This window comes from Acanthochromis polyacanthus, chromosome 18 (assembly GCF_021347895.1).
Source record: "Acanthochromis polyacanthus isolate Apoly-LR-REF ecotype Palm Island chromosome 18, KAUST_Apoly_ChrSc, whole genome shotgun sequence".
Lineage (NCBI taxonomy): Eukaryota > Metazoa > Chordata > Actinopteri > Pomacentridae > Acanthochromis > Acanthochromis polyacanthus.
The window spans coordinates 34399204-34427094 of NC_067130.1; the positions used below are offsets into that span (position 1 = coordinate 34399204).

Here is a 27891-nt window from a genome sequence, read left to right on the forward strand (position 1 = left end):
ATCACCATGAAGTGTAGAGTCAGAAGGCGGGCGTAACTAAGTGACGACAGAGGCGCGACGATTCTGACAGAAACAACCGGAAACAACTAGCCTAGCCGCGCTAGACAACCCACGGCAACGAATTTAATTCTCTGCCAGGGTCGACAACAAAAACGACAACAGTCGTTGAGCTCCATTAGCACCGACTCTGAATAATCTTTCTGTTAACATGTCTGTAATATACTTGAGCTTCACCCATTGACTGTATAAATAAGGCTTCACCGAACTACCTCATCCTCTGATTTCTGGCGCTCTAGGAACTACGTCAGCCTATTCGTTGTGCTGATTGGTTGTATACCTACCCAACTGCTGCAGAGTGATTTGATAGACAACCTTTAAGCCCGCCTCCCTCCCTGTCGAGAGTTCCTAGACCCTTGCGTCTTCAGACCTGAGTCTAGCGCGGCTCGGCTACGGAACGTGTATTAATCATTCACAAAGCAGTACAGAGGCGCTCCACACTCACTCACTCCTCGCAGGCTGACAGGCAGGTAGGCACACTGCGAGAGAACACTCAAACAGAAAGAAAATGCCGAAACGCAAATGTCATTAAACTGATGAAATGCGAAAAAAGTACTCCTGTTTTCGTCCGGGTCGTGTCAAATGGGAGGCAGAATGTACAGTCTGCAAAGCTGGGACTTATGTCTCTGTAGCTAATAAGAAAAGGAAAAAGAAGGAAAAAAGGACTGTTCACTTGAGGCATTATTTCTATATTTTTTTCATTTGCCATTAGACACATTATTTTGAAGAATGGGCTAACTGAACATTGAAGAATAGGCTACCTCTCTTTTTTTCTTTTTGTTTAATATTTTGAGACATTATTTCTATTTTTACATAATTGATAATTGGGAGGTTATTTTGAAGAATGGTACTCTACCTCACTTTTCCTCACTAAGGTGTAAGTGTCAGACTTAAGAGAGATGATTATTTTGTTAAACATCTGAATACATGTGTTCCTACACAACTTGAGTCAATAACTATTAAAGACTAGAGCATGCCATATTTGTATGTGACTGATTATATTGTTGAGGAGAATTTCTTTAAATTAATAAATATATTATTTATAAAGCAACTGTTTGTGAGTGTTTTGGGCTATTTTCTGTATATCCAGGTAAAGTGTTCTTTTCTGGGGAATTCAGAATATCTGTTTAACTGAGTTTGAAGCACAGAAAGCCCCCTGACTCAAAGAAAACCCCTAAAAATGGGGGGGGGGGGGGGGGGGGGGGGGGGGGCTGAAAATTTTTCGCGCACGAGCGGGAAGTGTGTCCTCTTTTCAGAGAAACAGAATATGGTCACCCTATCTTAGCTGCTTCATTTCTGTAAATATTTGCTTAAATTCTCAGTGATGTGAAGTCCTCGGTCAGTGATTATTTCCAGAGTTGTGTGTCTGTGTTTGGCCACATGGGGGCAGCGTTGCTCCACATCACAGCCTCAGTAACAGCAGACAAACTGAAATATTAACCATAAAAACAACAGAACATGTCAAAGAAACCAGCTCACCAGCAGCAGGATTCATGGTGAGATGATGCTGTGATCTTTGGTCTGCTGGGAAGTTAGAAAGACACGTTTCCTTTTAAAATGTCCAAATGACACCGTTTATCTGAGAAGAAAAACGTACATGTTGTTCTGATAATGGAAGCATGTCGTAGAATTTATAACAGCTAACATGGAGATTTCTGCAGTATTTCATGTAAAAATAACCGTGCCACAGCTACAGGTGAACATGATGTTAAATACATGAACTGTTGGGCTGATAACAGAAAAATGCTGTCATATTTATAACAGGTTACACAAATTTGAGTTTATGTGGTATTTTCATGTAAATTTTCAAGCAAAACTGTTTTTATTATGATAAAATATGGAATGAAGTACATTTTTCAACCTTAAAATCAGCAGTATGAACACATTTCTTCACCATGAATGAAGAAAATGTTTTACTTTGACAGCAGTGTTCTGTAAGCACAGCTGCTTGTTTTACAGTGTAATGCTGGAAATGTCTTTATGTCCTCACAGCTCTCATTGTGGGTTTTAAAAGCAATACGACAGGATGAACATTATTAAAAAGTTCTAAGGCCTTACAGTGCTGTTTACCCAAATAATTATTAACCTTACTGGACTGAAACTAATTTAAAGGCTGAGATCCTACATTATTATTAATTATAGAAATTAAGAATGTCCCAATCAAGTTACTATTTAAAAAAACACTCCAGCGACATTAAAGTTGATCAAATCAATCCAGCTGAGACGTTTAACTGAACGGTTCTGTGATGCATTAAGGAAACAAACTACATTTCTGCATCCAAACCGTTTTTAACCTTCATGTGACTGAATGGGTCATTTATGTACGTTTGGTTATGTTTGCTAGTTTGATCCGCTCTCTTACAAAAATGCTTCCTACTAACTTTTCTTCTCCTGCAACTTCTCAGAACTTGTATTTTATTGTAAATTCCCACTTTTAATCACTACATTTGAATGTTTTTAGTCAAAATTCTGACAGTTATTGTGAACTGGGTCCAATGATGGAAACAGATGAATCAGTAAATAAAGAACACTTATTTTCATTGTCAGCCCAAACCAACAATGAAAACAGCTCATCTGATGGAGATGAGGCATAAAAAAGATCAAAAACACTTTTTTTTCTTTACATGAGAACGTTCTAAAACATCTGTCATGAATAAAAGCAGCAGCATTAGGTTTGAATGAATGCAGGAAGTTTAAGTTGGAGGTAAAAACTGTGAGAAAGTCTCAGTTTTAGTAGAATAATAGAAATAATAAAGTGAGCTTTAGTTCTGCTTCTTTGACTCCACAAAACCGTTAAAGTTTGAATCTGAATTCTCTCCTCTCATTGGCCAGTTTCTCCAGCAGCTCTATGACCATATATGGACGTACAGTGAGCAGATGACTGTAGATTTACACTAAAATACTGTAGGAGTTCTACAGCGCAGCCTAGTGGACAGATTAGAGGCATTCAGACTTCAGATAAATATCTAAAAAAATATTACTGTTCAAAGTGTTCAAAAGACACTGGAATAAATTTATGTTACAAAATGCCCAAAAATGTTCACATAACATTAGCAGATATTAATAAAATGTCCAAAAACATTAATACAATATTTGGAAAATATTAATTTGTTAAAAATATGAATAAAATAGAAACAATTTTAATAAAATGTCAGAAAATGTTCATATAACATCAGGAAGAAATAAATAAAATGTCCAACATATTAATGTACGTCAAAATCTTTTTATTAATTTGTCCTAAAAGTTTGAACAGAACGTCTGAAAATAATAATAAAAAGTCATGGATCTAAAAATACGACACTAAATGTCTGTTACAGTCTGAGAACATCTGAGGAACATCTGGAGAACATCTGAGGAACATCTGGAGCTCCACAGCTGGACACATCAGCCCTCAGAGAGTCATTCTCCCGTTAAACGTCTCCCAGGTCGGGCTTCCATCAGTGCCAATGATCCCTAACCGTCTCTTCAAAGATCAGACTTTAAGCAGCCGATCAATGGTATTGATCCGATCAGCTCATCGTCAGCTCCTCCTGCGCTTCCTGTCCCCCCCCATCGGCTCCTCCCTCGGACGCTTCCTGTTCCTGTCGGCCGGAGGTGAGTCGGCGTTTACCTGCGTCACCGTGGAAACGTCAGGAAGAGGGAAGCCCTGCAGGTTGAGCGTCTGAGAGCAGAAGAGAGGACAGCAGGACAGAGACGAGACGGAGTCCTGCAGGAGGACGTTCCTCTGGTGGGACGGATGGACCGGTTCTGGTTCTACAAGACACAGAAAAATACTATAAACACACAGAAAAATACTATAAAAAGATAGAAAATACAATAAAAAATGAAATGTCTGTGTAGGTTCTCGTTCATCAAGGTCATGGTTATCCAAAGTAGTTTCAATCAATCCACTGGACTTTAGGAAAGATCCTTGAAGACTATTATTCCTATTATATAAGGCTATTATTCCAACGTTGGAATAACAGCCCTGGACACACCTCACAGAGGCTTAAAAGCTGAGGCAACACCAACCACCACCAGAACTGAAGAAGCCTCTTGGATGAGAGGTGAAACGTCTTCAAGGAACTTTCTTAAAGTCCAGTGGATTGATTTAAACTACTTTGGATAATAAAAAAATAAACAGAAACATTTTGTCCTCGTACTTTAATAAGTTTATTCCACCCAAAATACTACTTCATGCTCACGTACTTGCAGTTTTATAAGTTCACACCATCAAAATACTACTTTTTTTTTTTTACAAATGTACTTTCAAAGATTTATTTCACCTAAAATACTACTTCCTGTCCCCACTTGGAGTTTTAATGAGAAAGAATCTGTGTTTTTATCCTCTGGAGAGTATTTCTCAGGTCAGACTACATATAGTATAGTACTACATATAGTACTACATATAGTGTAGTACTATATGTCGTACTACATACTTCCTGCTGTGCTGCTCTAACTCCTCACAGCGACACTAATCACAGTCACATGTTGGAGCACAGAGAGGACTGTTGTTCAGACCAAACAACAACCTGGAAGACCAGAACCAGTCTGCTTCTAAACAGGGTCCTCCATCAGACTGGACCCCCACTGGTACCAGAACCACTGAGTTCTGCTGGACAGTCTTCAGATCTATTATCCACCAAATCCTCCTCCCTGGTTTAACATCTCAGGACCAGCCCTCCATTGGTCTATGTCCCACCTCTCAAGGAAATCCTTCACAGGACCTTGGAGGTTAGAAGTGTCTGAAGTTCTCAGTCTATCTACAGGGGTTCCTCAGGGATCAGTCTATCTACAGGGGTTCCTCAGGGGTCAGTATATCTACAGGGGTTCCTCAGGGATCAGTCTATCTACAGGGGTTCCTCAGGGGTCAGTATATCTACAGGGGTTCCTCAGGGGTCAGTAGATCTACAGGGGTTCCTCAGGGGTCAGTAGATATACAGGGGTTCCTCAGGGATCAGTATATCTACAGGGGTTCCTCCAGTGGTTCCTGGTGGAGGAACCAGTTACCAAACTCTGATGAGTCTTCAGGAAAAGACTGAAAACCAGATCTTCACTGAACACCTTTAACCTGACAGACTTCCTGTTGACACCACATTCCTATTATCACACTAGAACTTGTTCTGCGGTTCTTCTCCAGGTCGTTTCCTCCTGACTAGATCCTTGATGTGGTGGATCTCCTCTCAGATGGACGTCACATTGGATTAAAGCGTCAGATAAATGAAACTGTAGAATTGTTTTTGGAAGTCAAGGCTCCTCTAATCCTTCCGAAGGTTTTCCACCAGAGTGGGTCAGAACTTCTGGATTCTGACGGTTTGTGAAGATAAGAAGCGTTTAAATCTGCTAACAGGTTCTTTAGTTAAAACACCTTCAGCTGCTTGTTAAAGTTAAGACATGTTTTAAACATGCTAACAGGTTCTTTAATCACCTTCAGCTGCTTCCTTCTGCTGCTTCTCCTTCAGTCGTCTCCTCAGAGAGCAAACTTCGGCCTGCAAAGCTTCAACCAGACGTTCACTTTCCTCCACGTCTCTGCAGGACTTCTGTCCACAAACAGAAGAACCAGAGAAGCTAATGACGCTACCAGAGAGGGAAGCTAATGACGGTAACAGAGGGAAGCTAATGACGCTAACAGAGGGAAGCTAGTGAAGCTAACAGAGAGGGAAGCTAATGACGGTAACAGAGGGAAGCTAATGACGCTAACAGAGGGAAGCTAATGATGCTAACAGAGAGGGAAGCTAATGAAGCTAACAGAGAGGGAAGCTAATGACACTAACAGAGAGAGAAGCTAACAAAACTAACAGAGAGGGAAGCTAACAAAACTAACAGAGAGGGAAGCTAACAAAACTAACAGAGAGGGAAGCTAATGAAGCTAACAGAGAGGGAAGTTAATGACATTAACAGAGAGAGACGCTAACAAAAGAGGGAAGCTAAGAACTTGGCGTCTCACCTGCAGCTCCACCTGCAGCGACTCGTTCATGCTGTTCACCTCCTTCACCTCCTTCAGCAGCCCGTCAGACGAGAAGAACCTGGACCTAAAGATACACAGAATCAGAGCTGAGCTTTGGCAGGAACACAGACACGGGTGTTAGCGCGTTAGCATGTGCTGGCCGTACCCATGCTTCTTCATGGTGAGGCTGTAGCCAGCAGCTGAGCAGGACGTCGAGACCTTCCAGTAGGCCAGCTGCTCCAGAAGACCCAGGTTGGTGATGAGGACGGGAACGTTCACGAAGCGCCTCAAAGAAGAAGAAACGAATTGAAATCAGCCAGAAGACGGAAAGATCAGTCTGATGCTACCAGGAGATAAAGATCAGTCTGATGCTACCAGAAGATAAAGATCAGTCTGATGCTACCAGAAGATAAAGATCAGTCTGATGCTACCAGAAGATAAAGATCAGTCTGATGTTACCAGAAGATAAAGATCAGTCTGATGTTCCTAGAAGATAAAGATCAGTCTGATGCTACCAGAAGATAAAGATCAGTCTGATGTTACTAGAAGATAAAGATCAGTCTGATGTTACCAGAAGATAAAGATCAGTCTGATGTTACCAGAAGATAAAGATCAGTCTGATGTTACTAGAAGATAAAGATCAGTCTGATGTTACCAGAAGATAAAGATCAGTCTGATGTTCCTAGAAGATAAAGATCAGTCTGATGCTACCAGAAGATAAAGATCAGTCTGATGTTCCTAGAAGATAAAGATCAGTCTGATGTTACCAGAAGATAAAGATCAGTCTGATGTTACCAGAAGATAAAGATCAGTCTGATGTTCCTAGAAGATAAAGATCAGTCTGATGCTACCAGAAGATAAAGATCAGTCTGATGTTCCTAGAAGATAAAGATCAGTCTGATGTTACCAGGAGATAAAGATCAGTCTGATGTTCTCAGAAGATAAAGATCAGTCTGATGTTACCTGGAGATAAAGATCAGTCTGATGTTACCAGAAGATAAAGATCAGTCTGATGTTACCAGAAGATAAAGATCAGTCTGATGTTACCAGGAGATAAAGATCAGTCTGATGTTACCAGAAGATAAAGATCAGTCTGATGTTACCAGAAGATAAAGATCAGTCTGATGTTACCAGAAGATAAAGATCAGTCTGATGCTACCTGGAGATAAAGATCAGTCTGATGTTCCTAGAAGATAAAGATCAGTCTGATGTTACCAGGAGATAAAGATCAGTCTGATGCGACCAGAAGATAAAGATCAGTCTGATGTTACCAGAAGATAAAGATCAGTCTGATGTTCCTAGAAGATAAAGATCAGTCTGATGTTACCAGGAGATAAAGATCAGTCTGATGCTACCAGAAGATAAAGATCAGTCTGATGTTACCAGAAGATAAAGATCAGTCTGATGTTCCTAGAAGATAAAGATCAGTCTGATGCTACCAGAAGATAAAGATCAGTCTGATGTTACTAGAAGATAAAGATCAGTCTGATGTTACCAGAAGATAAAGATCAGTCTGATGTTACCAGAAGATAAAGATCAGTCTGATGTTACTAGAAGATAAAGATCAGTCTGATGTTACCAGAAGATAAAGATCAGTCTGATGTTCCTAGAAGATAAAGATCAGTCTGATGCTACCAGAAGATAAAGATCAGTCTGATGTTCCTAGAAGATAAAGATCAGTCTGATGTTACCAGAAGATAAAGATCAGTCTGATGCTACCAGAAGATAAAGATCAGTCTGATGCTACCAGAAGATAAAGATCAGTCTGATGTTACCAGAAGATAAAGATCAGTCTGATGTTCCTAGAAGATAAAGATCAGTCTGATGCTACCAGAAGATAAAGATCAGTCTGATGTTACTAGAAGATAAAGATCAGTCTGATGTTACCAGAAGATAAAGATCAGTCTGATGTTACCAGAAGATAAAGATCAGTCTGATGTTACCAGAAGATAAAGATCAGTCTGATGTTACCAGAAGATAAAGATCAGTCTGATGTTCCTAGAAGATAAAGATCAGTCTGATGCTACCAGAAGATAAAGATCAGTCTGATGTTCCTAGAAGATAAAGATCAGTCTGATGTTACCAGAAGATAAAGATCAGTCTGATGTTACCAGAAGATAAAGATCAGTCTGATGTTCCTAGAAGATAAAGATCAGTCTGATGCTACCAGAAGATAAAGATCAGTCTGATGTTCCTAGAAGATAAAGATCAGTCTGATGTTACCAGGAGATAAAGATCAGTCTGATGTTCTCAGAAGATAAAGATCAGTCTGATGTTACCTGGAGATAAAGATCAGTCTGATGTTACCAGAAGATAAAGATCAGTCTGATGTTACCAGAAGATAAAGATCAGTCTGATGTTACCAGGAGATAAAGATCAGTCTGATGTTACCAGAAGATAAAGATCAGTCTGATGTTACCAGAAGATAAAGATCAGTCTGATGTTACCAGAAGATAAAGATCAGTCTGATGCTACCTGGAGATAAAGATCAGTCTGATGTTCCTAGAAGATAAAGATCAGTCTGATGTTACCAGGAGATAAAGATCAGTCTGATGCGACCAGAAGATAAAGATCAGTCTGATGTTACCAGAAGATAAAGATCAGTCTGATGTTCCTAGAAGATAAAGATCAGTCTGATGTTACCAGGAGATAAAGATCAGTCTGATGCTACCAGAAGATAAAGATCAGTCTGATGTTACCAGAAGATAAAGATCAGTCTGATGCTACCAGAAGATAAAGATCAGTCTGATGTTACCAGAAGATAAAGATCAGTCTGATGCTACCAGAAGATAAAGATCAGTCTGATGTTACCAGAAGATAAAGATCAGTCTGATGTTACCAGAAGATAAAGATCAGTCTGATGTTACCAGAAGATAAAGATCAGTCTGATGTTACCAGGAGATAAAGATCAGTCTGATGTTACCAGAAGATAAAGATCAGTCTGATGTTACCAGAAGATAAAGATCAGTCTGATGCTACCAGAAGATAAAGATCAGTCTGATGTTACCAGGAGATAAAGATCAGTCTGATGTTACCAGAAGATAAAGATCAGTCTGATGCTACCAGAAGATAAAGATCAGTCTGATGTTCCTAGAAGATAAAGATCAGTCTGATGTTCCTAGAAGATAAAGATCAGTCTGATGTTACCAGAAGATAAAGATCAGTCTGATGTTACCAGAAGATAAAGATCAGTCTGATGTTACCAGGAGATAAAGATCAGTCTGATGTTACCAGAAGATAAAGATCAGTCTGATGCTACCTGGAGATAAAGATCAGTCTGATGTTCCTAGAAGATAAAGATCAGTCTGATGTTCCTAGAAGATAAAGATCAGTCTGATGTTACCAGAAGATAAAGATCAGTCTGATGCTACCAGAAGATAAAGATCAGTCTGATGCTACCAGGAGATAAAGATCAGTCTGATGTTACCAGGAGATAAAGATCAGTCTGATGTTACCAGAAGATAAAGATCAGTCTGATGTTACCAGAAGATAAAAATCAGTTTGATGTTACCAGAAGATAAAGATCAGTCTGATGTTCCTAGAAGATAAAGATCAGTCTGATGTTCCTTAAAGATAAAGATCAGTCTGATGTTACCAGAAGATAAAGATCAGTCTGATGCTACCTGGAGATAAAGATCAGTCTGATGTTACCAGGAGATAAAGATCAGTCTGATGTTCCTAGAAGATAAAGATCAGTCTGATGTTCCTAGAAGATAAAGATCAGTCTGATGTTACCAGAAGATAAAGATCAGTCTGATGCTACCAGAAGATAAAGATCAGTCTGATGCTACCAGAAGATAAAGATCAGTCTGATGTTCCTAGAAGATAAAGATCAGTCTGATGCTACCAGAAGATAAAGATCAGTCTGATGTTACCAGAAGATAAAGATCAGTCTGATGCTACCAGGAGATAAAGATCAGTCTGATGCTACTAGAAGATAAAGATCAGTCTGATGCTACCAGAAGATAAAGATCAGTCTGATGCTACCAGAAGATAAAGATCAGTCTGATGCTACCAGAAGATAAAGATCAGTCTGATGCTACCAGAAGATAAAGATCAGTCTGATGTTACCAGAAGATAAAGATCAGTCTGATGCTACCAGAAGATAAAAATCAGTTTGATGTTACCAGAAGATAAAAATCAGTCTGATGTTACCAGAAGATAAAGATCAGTCTGATGTTACCAGAAGATAAAGATCAGTCTGATGTTACCAGAAGATAAAGATCAGTCTGATGTTACCAGGAGATAAAGATCAGTCTGATGTTACCAGACTGGTGTTCATTAGTATGCTTTACTACCTGGTAGTTTAGTACAGGTGAGTCTTACCTGCTGCGGGAGATGAAGGCAGAGTATTCAATCCTGTGGGTGGAGCCTGAGGGCGTCACCTTGCTGGACGTCAGCAGCAGGAAGATCATGTGAGGGTTGGACAGGACGTTCTTCAGGTTCTCGTGGATCAGCTTCTCTCTGAGGGTCATCTGCTGCTCCGTGTTCCGCCGCTGCCGGTACCAGCCGATCACGCTCTCCTGCAACACGCCACATGTGTTACATGACACAGCGACACCGCCCGTCACATGATGCAGCGACACAACACGTGTTACGTGTTCCACTGACGCCACGTGTCACATGACGCAGCGTCATCCTCCTCCTGTTCTTCACTCACCTGTTTATTTTCCACCAGCATCTTCTGCACAGCCTCCATGTTCACATCTCCAGTGTTGCTGTACAGACTGAAACACACACATGAACACATGAAACAACACACACAGTAAACATGTACGATGATCAGAGGACTCACGTGTTCAGTCTGTGGCAGGCGATGTGCTTCTGGACGTCTGTCAGAGAAACAAGTAGAACAGAGTGGCAGTACTTCCTCCAGTACTCAGCAGTAGTACTTCTGTGTACCTGATGGTCACTTACTGTACGTTTCCTCGATGTGGATGTGATCAGCCTGGGAGTCGCTGATGGTGACCTGCTCTTCAATCCTGCCTTCACCCAGAACCAAACCCTCCTAACAGACAGACGGTCGTCAGTTCAACTGAAACTAAACTGTGCAGAAAAACTACCAGCTGGAATATAAGAACCTTTACTAGTACTGAATTAAGCAGCAGACCTACATGACTTTGTAAAAACGTTTAATCATCTTTTCTATTTTATTTTTGTTGAACAGTCTTCAGTTTAATGCTAACCTAAAAGATTTTTGAACTCAGTCAGGTGTGCAATGTAAACTACAGTAATAGCTTGTTTAAAAAGTTGAGGAAACAGCAGTTTACTAACTAATTAACTTTACCAACCAAGACCTTCCACTGCACCAAACCACATGCTGAAATATCATCAGTAAAACTGGTACACAATAACTATAATTACCCACGAATTCCATTAAAAATGCTGCTGTTTATTCCAGTAGTTCCATAACAACACAGCAGTGGGCGGCAACTGGCGCCAGATTTTAAATTAAAATTTTAGCAATGTAAAACTCGCTAGCTGAAAATTAAATGTGCCGAATTCATCAACAGACGTGTAAGACTTTGCAAATATGTATATTTACCTTTGATCAAGTGTATTTTCTCGACAGTGTTTGGTTTGACTTGAAATTAACGTATTCTTGAATGAAGTCTGGTGTGTTGTGTGAACTAACAGCTGTTAGCTTGCTTCAAAAGTTGCATAAACAGCAGATTAGAGTTTTAATTTCACTTTAATAGCAAAAATATCTCCACAGCATTAAACTAAATACTGATATATTAACAATTAAGCCGTTAAAGTAGATCTAATTAACTTTAAAATCTGATAATGTCGGTGGGACACCTCTGCTAGCTAGCGCTGCTTCCTTAACATGAAACCAGCCTCGTAGCGGTGTCCATTCAGAAAAACACGGATTTTAATGAATTATTAAACATCTTCTCACCACGTCCGAGTCGCTGTTCAGATGCTGGAACATGAGAGAAGCCAACACGGTACCGGACACCCGGACGGTCGGTTCCGCCATGCCGCTTGTTGACACCGGGTCTGGGCCCCGAGGCGGGTCAGAGAGCCGCAGAATCACCGCAGTAAAAATCCTGCATTTCTGCTGCGCAGCTTGTCACAGGGCCTCCGGAGGGGCGGAGCTTCAGAAGCCGCCTGCCTCGACTCGTGTCCGGCCGCAGAGCAGCGCTGGTCCCGCTGGAGGTCCGGAGGTCCGTCCGGGAGTCTTTCCGGAGTCTGTCAGGTACCGCCGGTCCACCGGGACTGTGAGAGGAGCTTCTGCTGGTTCAGGGTTGGTTTCGTTTAGAGAGTTTATTTTAGGTTAGTGCAGGTAGTAAACAGTAACTCGGAGTAACGGTCTTTCCCTTTAAACCAACAGAACAACAGCAACGTGACTTTACAGAGTTTAAATGTGAAAAATACCCCTAAAAAGTCTCATATCTAGACTTTTCACTTCACCTTAAAGCGTTTAACTATTATATTATTTTATATAATAAGTTATTTATGTATTATTACTGTTGCATTAACATTTACTAGTTTTTAACTCCCTTATCTGCTGTTAGATAATTAATGCATCACATCTTAAAGGATAATAAACTATTGTGGACAAAAAACATCTTAATCTGGATGTAAAATGTACAAGTTATTTTTATTTTATCATTGAATATACTGTCTTATTACTGTAATACTAACGTATTACAGTAATAAGACAGTAAAGTATTTACTGACAGTAAAGTATTTATGATCTTTGCATTAAAGTTAACTGACACAGATTTATTTAACTAATTTATACACTGTTAGATCATAAATAAATCAGATTTTAGTGAATAATTAACATTTTGCACAAAAAATAAGAAAAAATACATATTTTCTCTCTGGACTGACTGATTATTTACTGAAAACAAAAACAAATAGACACAAACTTCTACAAAAAGACATAAAACAAACACAAAGAGACACAAAACGACCACAAAGACGCTCAAAATGACCACAAAGAGACACAAGACAACCACCAAGAGACACTAGATGCTGATTATTTCCTGTTTGACTGATAAATCCTTTCAGGAAAAGCATCAGGTTTTCTAATTCCTAATCTAAGCGACCTCCAGCAGGCGTTTGGTTCTACAGTGTTAGACTCATGTTGTCCTGATGGTGGTGCTGCAGACAGATGTTCCAGATGTTGGCTGTGTGTCCAGGTGATGATCTGACCTGCAGCTGTCCAGATGGAGGACCTGTGGAGCGTCGCTGCAGCTGTTTTCCAGCTGTGGATGTTCGTGGTCGTCTTCCTCATCATGCTGCCCGCCATGTTCGGCCTGTCTCTGGGCGTCACCGGCGTCTACATCCAGGTCCTCGTCAAAATCCTGGAGGTAACCTACCACGCTTTACTGACGACAAAGAACACAGAGGCTCATTTTAACTCACTGAGGCTCATTTTTCAAGTCTGAACAACATGAAGGAGGAGAGAGAACTCAGAGATGACACAGTTAGAATGATGGAAATGACCTACAACATGTCTAGAATTACCCAAATTTGTCCAAAATGACTCAAATTTTATTGAAAATTGCTAAAAAAAAAAAAAAAAATCTGTCCAAAATGACTCAAAGTTTGTCAAAAAATACTTAAAACCTGTGCAATAAGACTTAAAACTTGTTTAAATGACTTCAATTTGTCCAAAATGAGCCAATATTTGTGCAAAATGTCTCAAAATCTGTCCAGAATTACTAAAATCTGAGCATAATTACTCAAAATTTGTCCAAAATGATTCAAAAATCTTCCTAAGTGGCTCAAAACATTTAAAAAAAATATTCAAAACTTGTTTAAATCACTAAAATTTGTCCAAAATGACCCAAGATTTGAGCAAAATGACTCAAGATTTGTCTGAAAAAACATACAAACCTTTTCTGTCTACTCTGAGGAAGCACTGCCTGCAGTTCAACCTGAAACTGAGTCGGTCCTGGAGAATAAAGAGGAATGGAGATAAATTATGTTTTCTGTGATTTTCTGGAGATGAAAGTCGTTCTAGAGCTGCTGCTGGTTTCAAACCAGACTTCTGTCCTTCGGGAAAACTTGAACTCTTCCTTGTTTCTTAACTGAAGCTGTGAGGAAACAACCGAGTCACAGTTCATCTTGTTTTCTCTGCAGTGGGCGACGGTCCGGATCCAGAGAGGACGACAGGAGCAGCCCAGCGTACCTGTACCGCTGCCCACAGGTGAGTGAAAAACACCTGTACCGCTGCCCACAGGTGAGTGAAGAACACCTGTACCGCTGCCTACAGGTGAGTGAAAAACACCTGTACCGCTGCCCACAGGTGAGTGAAGAACACCTGTACCGCTGCCCACAGGTGAGTGAAAAACACCTGTACCGCTGCCTACAGGTGAGTGAAAAACACCTGTACCGCTGCCTACAGGTGAGTGACAAACACCTGTACCGCTGCCCACAGGTGAGTGAAAAACACCTGTACCGCTGCCTACAGGTGAGTCTGTCCACAGGAAGCACCAGCAGGAACCCGATGATCAATAATTACCAATAAAATCAATAAATCAAACACAAGCAGAAACACAGGAAAAATATCTGTCATCTATCCATCCTTCATCCGTCCATCATTCGTCCATCATCCATCATACATCCATCCATCCATTCATCCATCCATCTATCCATCCATCATCCATTCATACATCATCCGTCCATCATCCATCCATCATCTATCCATCATCCATCCATCCATCATCCATCCATCCTTCATCCGTCCATCATCCATCCATCCATCATCCATCCATCATTCATCCATCCATCCATCATCCATCCATCCATCCATCATCCATCCTTTATCCATCATTCATCGATCCCTCCATCCATCATCCATCATCCATCCATCATCCATCATCCATCCATCATCCATCATCCATCCATCCATCTATCATCCGTCCATCATCCATCATCCATCCATCATCCATCATCCATCCATCCATCCATCCATCCATCCATCCATCGGGTCTTGGAGGCAGCAGATGAAGCAGATCATTCCAGATGTTCCTCCTCCCAGCAACACTTCCAGCTCTTCCTGGGGGATGTTGAGGTGTTCTCAGGCCAGATGAGATATATAATCCCTCCAGAGGGTTCTGGTTCTACCCCGGGGTCTCCTCCAGGAGGACGTGTTCAGAAAACCTCCAGAGGAAGTCTCCCTGGAGGATCTGAATCAGATGTCCAAACCACCTCCACCGGTTCCTTCAGCAGATCTACTCTGAGCTCCCTCCAGATGTCTGATCTTCTCCTCCTATCTCTAAGGCTGAGCCCAGACACCCTACAGAGGAAGCTCATTTCAGACGCTTGTATCCATGATCTCATTCTTTGGGTCACTACCCAGAACTCATGACCATAGGTGAGGGTTGGAACGTAGATGGATGGTAAACTGAGATCTTCTCCTTGAGGTTCAGCTCCCTCTTCACCACGACGGTTTGGTACAACGCCTTCATCACTGCTGACGCTGCACCAATCCTCCTGTCCATCTCTAGCTCCATTTTCCATCACTCCTGAACAAGATCCTGAGATACTTGAACTCCTTCACTTGGAGAAGCAACTCTCTCCAACCCAGAGGGATCAATCCTCCGGTTTCCATCAGAGAACCATGACCTCAGACTTGGAGGTTCTGATCTTCATCTCCACCACTTCACACTCGGCTTCAAACCGCTCCAGTGCTGCTGAAGGTCTGAGGAACCAACAGAACCACATCATCTGCAAAAAGCAGAGATCCTGAGGTCCCCAAACCAGACGCTCTCCTCACCCCGGCTGATCCTTGAGATCCATGAAGACCACAACCAGGATCAGAGACCAGGAACAGCCCTGGAGGAGTCCAACACCCACTGGAAACCAGTCTGACTTTGTGCTGAGTATGAGGACACAGCTCTCACTTTGGTTCTACAGGGACTGAACGGTTAAGTATCAGAGAGTCTGGTACCCCCACAGAGGGGTCATGGTCATAGACCTTCTCCACATCCAGAAGATTAATCAGTTATGAAATTATAAAATGATACATTATTACAACTGTGATTTATACAAACCGCATAATGGATGAAAGACAGTAAATGTGTTTTTTCTACATTAATGACCATAAAAACTACTTTTTTAACTGTTTTTAATTTTCGAGATGATCTTAAATGTTTCTGGATTCTGTTCAGTATTTTAAGCAAACTGCACCCAAAACTGAAAGAATGGCATTTTTATGATCATGTTTTGACAAATTTAAATGTGATTTTTCAGTTTGTTGCATCAGAACTGGTAAGCTTCACGTTAACTGAAGTAAAGCATGTTTTAAAAGATGTAAAAACGTGTGACTGGACTGCTGGTTGAGCAGCTGAAGAAGTGGTTGTGTCTGAACACGACGTTCTGCGCATCAGATGGGTTTCAGCTGCACACACTGATCATATGACACCCGAGGCTCCTGATTGGTCGGTTCGGTCGCTGCAAACACACGACTCGTCTCAGAGTGATGATGCAACAGCCGGTTACATAACGTTGGTCAAACAGCAGGATGCAGTTTACACGGGAAAACACAGTGGAGTACACAGAAAAGTACACTGAAATACACATTAAAAACACAGTGGAGTACACACTAAAAACACAGTGGAGTACACAACATTTCCAAACATATATTAAGAATAAATTTAATCAGTAAAATAATAAAAATACAAAATATTCAGCAGCAACAACCACAGAGATAGTTGATAAATTAAATAAAGAGATTAAGATAAATGTGTAAATTTGTGAGTCTTTTTCTCAGACATTTGGAACCTAAAGCTCAGATATTCAGAGTTTTTTTTCCTTCAAATTTGTGAGATAAATATCAGAAATTATTTGAGTTTGGGTTTTCCTGAAGTTTGTGACTGTATTCCACGTTTTTTTTCCTAAATTAGTTTTTTAATCTGAGCATTTTGAGTTCTTTTCTTGTACATTTATGACTTCAAATTCTGAAAATATTTGACTTTTTTCTCTTAAATTGTTGACTTGAATCTCTGAACATTTGGATTTATCTTCTTGTAAATTAGAATTTCCTTCTTGAACCTCTGTCTGATTCCTTTTCTAGAACCTGTCTGATCCTTTTCTAGAACCTGTCTGATTCCTTTTCTAGAACCCGTCTGATTCTTTTCCTAGAACCCGTCTGATTCTTTTCCTAGAACCTGTCTGATTCCTTTTCTAGAACCTGTCTGATTCCTTTTCTTGAACCTGTCTGATTCCTTTTCTTGAACCCGTCTGATTCTTTTCCTAGAACCTGTCTGATTCCTTTTCTTGAACCTGTCTGATTCCTTTTCTAGAACCCGTCTGATTCTTTTCCTACAACCTGTCTGATTCCTTTTCTAGAACCTGTCTGATTCCTTTCTAGAACCCGTCTGATTCTTTTCCTAGAACCTGTCTGATTCCTTTTCTTGAACCTGTCTGATTCCTTTTCTAGAACCTGTCTGATTCCTTTTCTAGAACCTGTCTGATTCCTTTTCTTGAACCTGTCTGATTCCTTTTCTAGAACCTGTCTGATTCCTTTTCTTGAACCTGTCTGATTCCTTTTCTTGAACCTGTCTGATTCCTTTTCTTGAACCCGTCTGATTCTTTTCCTAGAACCTGTCTGATTCCTTTTCTTGAACCTGTCTGATTCCTTTTCTAGAACCCGTCTGATTCTTTTCCTACAACCTGTCTGATTCCTTTTCTAGAACCTGTCTGATTCCTTTTCTAGAACCCGTCTGATTCTTTTCCTAGAACCTGTCTGATTCCTTTTCTTGAACCTGTCTGATTCCTTTTCTAGAACCTGTCTGATTCCTTTTCTAGAACCTGTCTGATTCCTTTTCTTGAACCTGTCTGATTCCTTTTCTTGAACCTGTCTGATTCCTTTTCTAGAACCTGTCTGATTCCTTTTCTTGAACCTGTCTGATTCCTTTTCTTGAACAGGTCTGATTCCTTTTCTTGAACCTGTCTGATTCCTTTTCTTGAACCTGTCTGATTCCTTTTCTAGAACCTGTCTGATTCCTTTTCTAGAACCTGTCTGATTCCTTTTCTAGAACCTGTCTGATTCCTTTTCTTGAACCTGTCTGATTCCTTTTCTTGAACCCGTCTGATTCTTTTCCTAGAACCTGTCTGATTCCTTTTCTTGAACCTGTCTGATTCCTTTTCTAGAACCCGTCTGATTCTTTTCCTACAACCTGTCTGATTCCTTTTCTAGAACCTGTCTGTTTCCTTTTCTAGAACCCGTCTGATTCTTTTCCTAGAACCTGTCTGATTCCTTTTCTTGAACCTGTCTGATTCCTTTTCTAGAACCTGTCTGATTCCTTTTCTAGAACCTGTCTGATTCCTTTTCTTGAACCTGTCTGATTCCTTTTCTTGAACCTGTCTGATTCCTTTTCTAGAACCTGTCTGATTCCTTTTCTTGAACCTGTCTGATTCCTTTTCTTGAACAGGTCTGATTCCTTTTCTTGAACCTGTCTGATTCCTTTTCTTGAACCTGTCTGATTCCTTTTCTAGAACCTGTCTGATTCCTTTTCTTGAACCTGTCTGATTCCTTTTCTAGAACCTGTCTGATTCCTTTTCTAGAACCTGTCTGATTCCTTTTCTAGAACCTGTCTGATTCCTTTTCTTGAACCTGTCTGATTCCTTTTCTAGAACCTGTCTGATTCCTTTTCTAGAACCTGTCTGATTCCTTTTCTTGAACCTGTCTGATTCCTTTTCTAGAACCTGTCTGATTCCTTTTCTTGAACCTGTCTGATTCCTTTCTTGAACCTGTCTGATTCCTTTTCTAGAACCTGTCTGATTCCTTTTCTTGAACCTGTCTGATTCCTTTTCTTGAACCTGTGTGTTTCCTTCAGGGATCATCGAGCGGGCCGGCGGCTCCATGCAGGAGGTTCTGGGGCAGCAGTTTTCTCTGAGCGACGTCTTGTTCTTCTGTAAGAAAGGTCTGGAGAGCATCGTGGATGACCAGGTGACGCAGCGCTTCTCCTCCGAGGAACTGGCCTCCTGGAACCTGCTGACCAGAACCAACCAGAACTTCCGCTACATCAGCCTCCGGCTCACCGTCATCTGGGGCGTCGGCGTCTTCGTCCGCTACGGCGTCCTCTTCCCCTCAGGTCAGATCCACTTCCTGTTGAAATCCACTGTCTGTCTCCTCTTCCCCTAAGGTCAGATTCACTTCCTGCCTTCACAGGAAGTGATGTGGTCAGTGAGTTAAAATTAGGCAGAATTAGAGAACATCCATTGATGGTGGTCATGGAACCAGACAGATGTAGAACCTACCAGTGCTGCTCACAGAGACTCTAATGATGTGATGTTTGCCTCCTGCAGGTTCACTCTGGCCATCATCGGTCTGTCCTGGCTGGTCATTGGAACCACGCTGGTTGGATTTCTGCCTGACAGCAGGTACTGATCTTCCTGATCACCTTTAGTATTGATCAGTGAGTGTATTGATCAGTGAGTGTATTCTGATCAGAACTCTGTGTTCAGTGTGAAGAACTGGCTGAGTGAACTGGTCCATCTGACCTGCTACCGGATCTGTGCCAGAGGACTGTCGGCCACCATTCACTACCACAACAAGTCAGAGCTGCAGCAACACAACACAATACACACACTACAGTACAATACACAACGCACACAGTCAGTACAGACTCGCTGTGTGACGTTCAGAGGAAAATATTTATTAATATAAGGAAAATATTTATTAATTAATATATACATTTATCTGACAAAATATGTTATGTAGAGATGTTAAGATAAAAAAAAACCACAACAAAGTCACACAAAACCACCATAACCAGACACAAAAAGCTGTGAAAAGATACAAAGTGACCTCAGAGGCATAAAAAATACCACAAAGAAACACAAAACAACCACAAAGAGACACAAAATGGTTGTGAAAACCCACAAAACAACCACAAAGGCATAGCAATTATTGCAAAAAACAAAAACTACCGCAAAGAGACACAAACTAACATAAAAGTCAGATTTCCACGCTGCTCTTTCTGGTACTTTAACCTTCTTCTTCTCTGGTGTGTTTTCAGGGAGAACCGGCCTCAGAAAGGAGGCATCTGCGTGGCCAACCACACCACCCCCATCGACGTGGTCATCCTGGCCAACGACGGCTGCTACGCCATGGTGAGTGTCTGCAGCGCCACTAACCCTGACCCGTGTTGGAGGACGTGTTGTGATGCCGTGTCGTCCACAGGTGGGGCAGGTTCATGGAGGGCTGCTGGGCGTCATCCAGAGGTCCATGGTCCGGTCCTGTCCTCACGTCTGGTTTGAGAGGTCCGAGATGAAGGACCGACACGCCGTCACCAGCAGGTGAGGCTTCAGCTGGTTTAGATCAGGTTCAACAAGGTCCTGAAGAGCAACCAGGACTCTGGTAAAGCTCATTTAACTGTATCTTTGAGTCTGTTTAGTGTATCTTTGAGTCTGTTCATTGTATCTTTGAGTCTCTGTTGTGTGTCTTCGTGTTAGTTTTGTGTTTCCGTGGTTCCAACAGTGTTGCAGTAATGTTCTCTTTCTAATTAATGAAGTTGTGTTTTTGTGTTTTCAGACTCAGAGCTCATGTTGCTGCTAAAACCAAACTTCCAATTCTGATCTTTCCTGAAGGTTAGTGTTCTGATGATGATGATGATGATGATGATGGTGATGATGGTGATGAAGATGGTTTCTGTTTTTATCTTCCTCCTCCAACAGGAACCTGCATCAACAACACGTCCGTCATGATGTTCAAGAAGGGAAGCTTTGAGATCGGAGGGACCATTTATCCTGTCGCCATCAAGGTAGAGACAGCTTGATTGACAGGTCTCAGAGAGCCAATCAGAGCTGTGATTGGCTATGACTCACCTCCAGGTGTGTGTCTGTGTGTCAGTATGATCCTCGCTTTGGAGACGCCTTCTGGAACAGCAGCAAGTTCAACATGGTCAGCTACCTGCTGAGGATGATGACCAGCTGGGCCATCGTGGTCAACGTGTGGTACCTGCCGCCCATGACCCTCCAGGTAGACACACACCTGTAAAAAGACACACAACACACCTGTAGACACACAACACACCTGTAGAGACACAACACACCTGTAGAGACACACAACACACCTGTAGACACACACAACACACCTGCAGAGAGACACACAACACACCTGTAGACACACAACACACCTGTAGACACACAACACACCTGTAGACACACAACACACCTGTAGACACACACAACACACCTGTAGAACACAACACACCTGTAGACCACCAACACACCTGTAGACACACACAACACACCTGTAGACACACACAACACACCTGTAGACACACAACACACCTCTAGAGACACACAACACACCTGTAGACACACACAACACATCTGTAGACACACAACACACCTGTAGAGACACACAACACACCTGCAGAGAGACACACAACACACCTGTAGACACCTGTCGTTTTGTGTCTCTTTGTGATTGTTTTGTGTCTCTTTGTGGTCATTTTGTGTCTCTGTGGTTGTTTTGTGTCTTTTTGTGGTTCTTTTGTGTTTATTTGTGGTTGTTTTGTGTCTCTTTGTGGTCGTTTTGTGTCTCTTTGTGATTGTTTTGTTTCTCTTTGTGGTCGTTTTGTGTTTATTTGAGGTTGTTTTGTGTCTCTTTGTGGTCATTTGTGTCTCTGTGGTTGTTTTGTGTCTTTTTGTGGTTCTTTTGTGTCTCTTTATGGTTGTTTTGTGTCTCTTTGTGATTGTTTTGTGTCTTTGTGGTCGTTTTGTGTTTATTTGAGGTTGTTTTGTGTCTCTTTGTGGTCATTTTGTGTCTCTCTGTGGTCGTTTTGTGTCTCTTTGTGGTTGTTTTGTGTTTCTTTGTTGCTGTTTTGTGTCTCTTTGTGGTTGTTTTGTGTTTCTTTGTTGCTGTTTTGTGTCTCTCTGTGGCTGTTTTGTGTTTCTTTGAGGTTGTATCTTTCAGGTACACATCATTCCTATTCTTACTACACTCCAACAGCTGTCAGGATGTTTCAGATCGATGCTTTATTAATGGTGTTTTTTTTTTCTGTTAAGGTTTATAACTTAGTTTAAACAGATTTCAGGTTGATAATGAATCCTATAAATAAAATATGAATATTAATGTTTCAGGATGGAGAAGATGCAGCTCAGTTCGCCAACAGAGTGAAATCTGCCATCGCTCATCAGGGAGGACTGCTGGACCTGGCCTGGTGAGAGTAATCAGATTACTGAACACATTTATTGGAGTACTGTACTGAAGTAGTTCATCAATCAGCCACTCAGAGGAAAGGAGGGAACACAAGGAGAATTCAGTCTGTTCAATCTCAGAAAATATTTAAGTTTTTTCTTGTAAATTTGTGACTTTAATCCTAAAGATTATTATTTTAGATTTTTTTTATAAATTATTCTTTTAGATAACTTTTTATAGATTATTATTATAAATGTTTTGTATATTTTTCTTTTAGATTATTTTTATACATTATTGCTTTAGATTTTTTTATATATTATTCTTTTAGATTATTTTTTATGGATTGTTTTTTGATATATTTTTATATATTATTCTTTTTGAATTTTTAAAAATGTATTATTCTGTTAGATTATTTTTTATAGATTATTGTTTTATATATTTTCTATATATTATTCTTTTTTATTTTTTAAAAAATATTATTCTTTAAGACTATTTTTTATAGATTATTCTTTTTCGATTTTTTGTATTTTTTTTCTTTTGTGTTTTTTCTGGTGAACTTGTGACTTTAATCTCAGAAAATAGCCAAATTATTATCATTTTGATTTAATTTACAGATGAAGATTAAAACTACGAGTTATATTAATAAAAATTCAAAAGGAACAATAATAATTCAAACCTTGATTTTTAATATTTGAGTTTTCTTTGTGAATTTATTATTTAATCTAAAATTTATATTAATTATTTTCTTGTAAATTTATGACTTTAATCTTAAAGATTCTATAATTTATTCTTTTATTATTTAAAATTAGTGACTTAAATCTTTGCCTTTTTTTGATAAATTTGTGACTTAAATCTTAAGAATTCTATTCATTACTTTTCTTGTAAATGTATTATTTAATCCTTAAAATTATATTTTAAATATTGATATTTTAAAATTATGTTTTCTTGGAAATTTGTGACTTTAATTTAAGGATTTTTAATCATTATCATTTCAAATTTGTGACTTTAATCTCACAGAGTAGTTTTGTTTTTTCAGGTTTTTTCTTTTATATTTGTGACTTTAATCTTTAAAAATCTATTAAATATTTTTAATGATTTTAATCTAAAAATGGTCTGAATTATTTTCTTGTAAATTTTTGACTTAATTTTTTTAATTTGTGACTTTAATCTTGAGAATTATATAACTTTTTTCATTATTTAATATTCATGACTTTAATTTCTGCTTTTTTTCTGCTAAATGTGTGACTTTCATCTCAGAGAGTATTTTTGTTTTTCTTATAATTTTATGACTTAAATTACTGAAAATATCCGAGTTCTTTCTTGTGAATTTGTGACTTAAATCTTAAAATTTCTACTAATTATTTTTCTTGTGAATTAGTAACTTTATCTTAAAAACTGTGCATTTTTTCTTGTAAAATTATTACTTTAATCTTAAAAATCTATTAATTATTCCTTGTGAATTTATGATTTAATCTCACAAATGACATCAATATTTTTTTCTCGTGAATCTCTAAAGTTACAGAATTATTTTCTGTTAAATTTGTGACTTTAATCCTAGAAATTCTGCTAATGTTTTCTTGTAAATTTATTATTTTAATCTTCAACATTATGTCCTTTTTTAAATTAAAAAGAAGTGACTTTAATCTCTGAGAGAGTTTGTTGTTTTTTTCCCATAATTGTGTGACTAATTTCAGAATAAATCTGAGCTTTTTTCTGGTGAATTAATGACTTTTAATCTCGTAAAGTTTCGTTGCTTCTTCTCGTTCTTCAGGAAGTTTATCGACTCGTTCAGGAACGATTTCTTCTCATGATTCTTTTTGTTTTCAGGGACGGAGGCCTGAAGAGAGGGAAGGTGAAGGATTCGTTCAAAGAGGAGCAGCAGAAGATGTACAGCAGCCTCATCATGGGACAAAACGGGATCGATAACCTATAATCAATCATCTATAATGATCTGTCCTGGATCTGTCCTGTTCTTCTTCCTGTTTCTACCAGATTAAAGCTGATAAGTGCAGCAGCGGGTTTCCACCAGCAGGAGGCAGCAGGACTCCATAAACCCGCTGCTCTTCTTCTTCTGCTTCATTCACAGTCAAACTTTATTTTCCTGCAGCTGCAGGAATCAAGAAGCAGAACATGAATCTTTAACTTGATTTCTCTCCAGGATTCTTCAGGTCTGAATGTTTTCTGTCGTCTTTAGTCTGATTTTAGTAAAACATCAGATTATTTTTATACATTTTCAGCTTTAATTAAATGTTTTTTCTCTCATAAATCTCAGAGAACATCCAAAGTTTGTCTCTTTTTTTTTCTCATATTTTTGTCAGAGTTGTTCCTCTAAATTTGTGGCCAAAACAGAGAAAATATCAAACTTTTTAGACTGAAAATGTGACTTTAATCCCAGAGAACTTCGATTTTATTTCCTCCTATAAAACTGTGACTTTAATCTCAGAAAAACTCAGATTGTTTTTATGTGATTTTTTCAGTTTCATTAAAAAATCTAAATTTCAAACTCAGAGAATTTATTTCTCATAAATGTGTGAGTTAAACATCCAGATTTTCTCCTACATTCAGACATTATTCACAGAGAACTGAGGTTTATTTTCTTAATTAATTTGTGGCTTTAAAAAACAATCAAGTTTTTCTTCACTAAATTGTTCTTTTCTTCTCAGAGAATTTAGATTTTATTTCCTCTATAAAACTGTGACTTTAACCTCAGAAAACATCTGATTGTTTTTATGTCAATTTCTCAGTTTAATTTTTGAAAATGTTTATTTTTTTCCATAAATGTCCAACTTTAACCTCAGAGAATTTCCTTTCTTGTAAATTTGGGACTAAAATCAAAAATAGAAATGCTCAATTTCTCTCCTACATTCTGACATTTTTCATTTTTATTTTTCCAGTACATTTGTGGCTTTAAAACAAAGTTTTTTTTTGTCTCCAATCTCAGAGAACATCTGAGTTTCTTCCGTTCCTCGTCTTCTTTTAAAGATCAACAGTTTTTCTTTCATTCCAGTATTTTTCCTCCAGCTGGTGTCCAACCCGTGGCTCCAGGCCTTCTGAGGGCTGCAAACGCTGGAAATAGTTTCACCTGTTTTCAGTTTGTAGAAGAAAAATAAAAACATCTGAAGAGCAAATGATGGTTTTTATGTCTGATTATTATTAATAATGTTTCACTCAAACTTTTTTAAAAAACACATTTGACTGGAAAACACTGAATTTATCACCAGAGTGAAAAATAAAATAAAAAAAATAACAATACATATATATGTATAAAAAAATGTAAAGAATAAATAAATAGAAACTGAAACAGGAAAATGTACAAAAAATACATTAAATAAAGACGACTTGAGAAAGAAACACACTTTAAAAATAATAAATAGAAAACAAATAATCAGTTATAAAAGTCAACAACAGGAACAAAAGAACAAATAAAACCCAAACAGGAAATCAATAAAATGTCAAGAAAAAGGCAAAAGAAGAACAAAAATAAAAGAAATGAGAAATCAATCTTTTAAATGTAAATAAAAAAGAAAAATTAGACATTTTTAAAAAACAGGATTTAAATATTTTTGAGGATTTTTCAAAATCATTTGCGAACTGGTGGGCTTAGAGGAGGAAACAGTGCAGTGTGTCTCCTTCAGAATAAGAGTGTGCAGTGAGTCTTTTTCACAATAAAAGCCTGTGTGCAGTGTGTCTCCTTCAGAATAAGAGCGTGCAGTGGCGTCTCCTTCAGAATAAAAGTCTGTGTGCAGTGAGTCCTCCTTCAGAATAAAAGTCTGCATGCAGTGCATCTCCTTCAGAATAAAAGCCTGTGTGCAGTGCGTCTCCTTCAGAATAAAAGCCTGTGTGCAGTGCATCTCCTTCAGAATAAAAGCCTGTGTTGCACTGAGTCTCCTTCAGAATAATACATTGTTTGCACTGTGTGTCCTTCAGAATAAAAGCCTGTGTGCAGTGCGTCTCCTTCAGAATAAAAGCCTGTGCAGTGTGGTCTCCTTCAGAATAAAAGCCTGTGTGCAGTGAGCTTCCTTCAGAATAAAAGCTTGTGTGCAGTGCGTCTCCTTCAGAATAAAGCTTGTGTGCAGTGCGTCTCCTTCAGAATAAAGCTTGTGTGGTGTGCGTCTCTTCAGAATAAAAGCCTGTATGCAGTGCGTCTCCTTCAGAATAAAAGCCTGTGTGCAGTGAGTCTCCTTCAGAATAAAAGCCTGTGTTGCAGTGCGTCTCCTTCAGAATAAAAGCTTGTGTGCAGTGAGTCTCCTTCAGAATAAAACAATGTTGCTGTGCGTCTCCTTCAAATAAAAGCCTGTGTGCAGTGCATCTCCTTCAGAATAAAAGCCTGTGTGCAGTGTGTCTCCTTCAGAATAAAGCCTGTGTGCAGTGTGTCTCCTTCAGAATAAGCCTGTGTGCAGATGTGTCTCCTTCAGAATAAAACATTGTTTGCAGTGCGTCTCCTTCAGAATAAAAGCCTGTGTGAGGCCGTAGAGCAGCAGATGTGGACCACAGAGGCTTTAATAGAGAAATCAGACGGTGTGAAATAAGTGTAAGATATTCTGCAGCACACGGCGGCTCACACTTCACAAGCCTCTCGGATCTCTCCACCGCCGCCTTCGCCCAATAACAATCCCACGACTCAAATTGCTTGAACAGAAATGTTTGTTCTCCTCTAACAGGATTGTGAATTATTAATAGGATCTAAAGCCGGCTCTCTAACCCGATTGTTGAGGTGGGATTCTTGGCTGCGGCGCACCATTTACTGTGATGTATGTGTCTGCACATCTTTAGAGCCAATTTAATGTGATTCAGATGGATTTGGGGGGACATCATAAAAGAGCCGCCCGTGGACTCCTCACTGCAGCCGCATGTCACGGACGCTGATTCGATTTGCTCACTTCTGCTCCGAGCCCCGGCTGATCTATACAAATGCAATGCAGGTACACTAAGTAAATATGATACATTTCCAAATTGAATCCAAGTGAGTTAGCGGCTGCAGGACATCATTTTAAATGGCCGGTGCTGGGAATGAGCCTCACAGGCCTAAATGACTGCGGCTGCTCCTCCGACGCACCATTAGTTGGAGGGTAATGCCTTTAAAGACATCGTTCTGCCATCTATTCTGTGCTGCCGCTCTGATCTATGTGGAGAACACGATCGATAGCCGCGGCTACGCTAACCCCGGTCCACCCAGCTGCTGCCTCACAACAAACACACACATAGACAACCACACACACACAGACAACAACACACATAGACAGTAACATACACATAGAACAACCACACACACACACAGACAGTAACACACACATAGACAGTAACACACACACACAGACAACAACACACACACATAGACAACAAACACACACATAGACAACAACACACACATAGACAAACAAACACACCACAGTAACACACAACACAGACAACAACACACCACACATAGACAGTAACACACACATAGACAACAACACACACCACAGGACAACAACACACACAGACAGTAACACACACATAGACAGTAAACACACACACACACACAGTAACAACACACCACAGACAACAACACACACACATAGACAGTAACACACACATAGACAACAAACACACACACACACGAACAGTAACACACATAGACAGTAACACACACATAGACAAAACCACACACACACAATAGACGATCACACACAACCATAGCACCACACAACACACACAATAGGACAGTAAACACACAATCAGACAACAACCACACACATAGACAAGAAAGAAATACACCAACGGATAGGACAACAACAACACACACACACTA

General features: G+C 39.6%; 2 protein-coding genes, 1 long non-coding RNA gene and 1 other non-coding gene across 55 annotated transcripts; 1 reads left to right on the forward strand and 3 right to left on the reverse strand.

The window, feature by feature from the left end:
* Positions 1 to 3260: 3260 nt before the first annotated feature.
* Positions 3261 to 12106, reverse strand: abraxas1 (abraxas 1, BRCA1 A complex subunit). Of its 3 annotated transcripts, XM_051938614.1 has the most exons (9): positions 11886 to 12106; positions 10901 to 10991; positions 10779 to 10815; positions 10644 to 10710; positions 10310 to 10506; positions 6150 to 6269; positions 5984 to 6068; positions 5465 to 5576; positions 3261 to 3810 (listed from the first exon to the last, which is right to left on the reverse strand). In XM_051938614.1, exons 1-9 carry the CDS (start codon positions 11964 to 11966, stop codon positions 3578 to 3580), a joined length of 1023 nt encoding a protein of 340 aa, XP_051794574.1. In that variant the 5' UTR covers positions 11967 to 12106; the 3' UTR covers positions 3261 to 3577. The 3 variants fall into 3 exon arrangements, with proteins under 3 accessions (XP_051794574.1, XP_051794575.1, XP_051794577.1); XM_051938615.1 differs by lacking the exon at positions 6150 to 6269; XM_051938617.1 differs by lacking the exons at positions 10779 to 10815; positions 11886 to 12106 and having other exon boundaries at positions 10901 to 10988.
* gpat3 (glycerol-3-phosphate acyltransferase 3) lies at positions 12084 to 25228 on the forward strand. Its single transcript, XM_051938618.1, has 13 exons — positions 12084 to 12233; positions 13138 to 13308; positions 14084 to 14150; positions 18787 to 19060; positions 19259 to 19333; positions 19418 to 19507; positions 19972 to 20065; positions 20136 to 20251; positions 20487 to 20542; positions 20630 to 20715; positions 20805 to 20933; positions 22043 to 22122; positions 23928 to 25228. The coding sequence occupies exons 2-13, from the start codon at positions 13165 to 13167 to the stop codon at positions 24031 to 24033; spliced, it is 1317 nt and encodes a 438-aa protein (XP_051794578.1). The 5' UTR covers positions 12084 to 12233; positions 13138 to 13164; the 3' UTR covers positions 24034 to 25228.
* On the reverse strand, positions 13188 to 14497 carry LOC127530860 (uncharacterized). Its single transcript, XR_007937613.1, has 4 exons — positions 14364 to 14497; positions 14199 to 14330; positions 13838 to 14165; positions 13188 to 13326 (listed from the first exon to the last, which is right to left on the reverse strand). It is a non-coding gene; the product is annotated as an uncharacterized LOC127530860 (long non-coding RNA).
* LOC127530859 (uncharacterized) lies at positions 16073 to 18849 on the reverse strand. 50 transcript variants are annotated; one of them, XR_007937590.1, is made up of 6 exons: positions 18701 to 18849; positions 18173 to 18632; positions 17943 to 17988; positions 17736 to 17781; positions 17460 to 17505; positions 16075 to 17115 (listed from the first exon to the last, which is right to left on the reverse strand). It is a non-coding gene; the product is annotated as an uncharacterized LOC127530859 (transcript). The 50 variants fall into 50 exon arrangements; XR_007937608.1 differs by lacking the exons at positions 16075 to 17115; positions 17460 to 17505; positions 17736 to 17781 and adding exons at positions 17333 to 17367; positions 17644 to 17689; positions 18035 to 18080 and having other exon boundaries at positions 17920 to 17965; positions 18196 to 18632; XR_007937605.1 differs by lacking the exons at positions 16075 to 17115; positions 17460 to 17505; positions 17736 to 17781 and adding exons at positions 17333 to 17367; positions 17644 to 17689; positions 18035 to 18080 and having other exon boundaries at positions 18196 to 18632.
* Positions 25229 to 27891: the final 2663 nt, after the last annotated feature.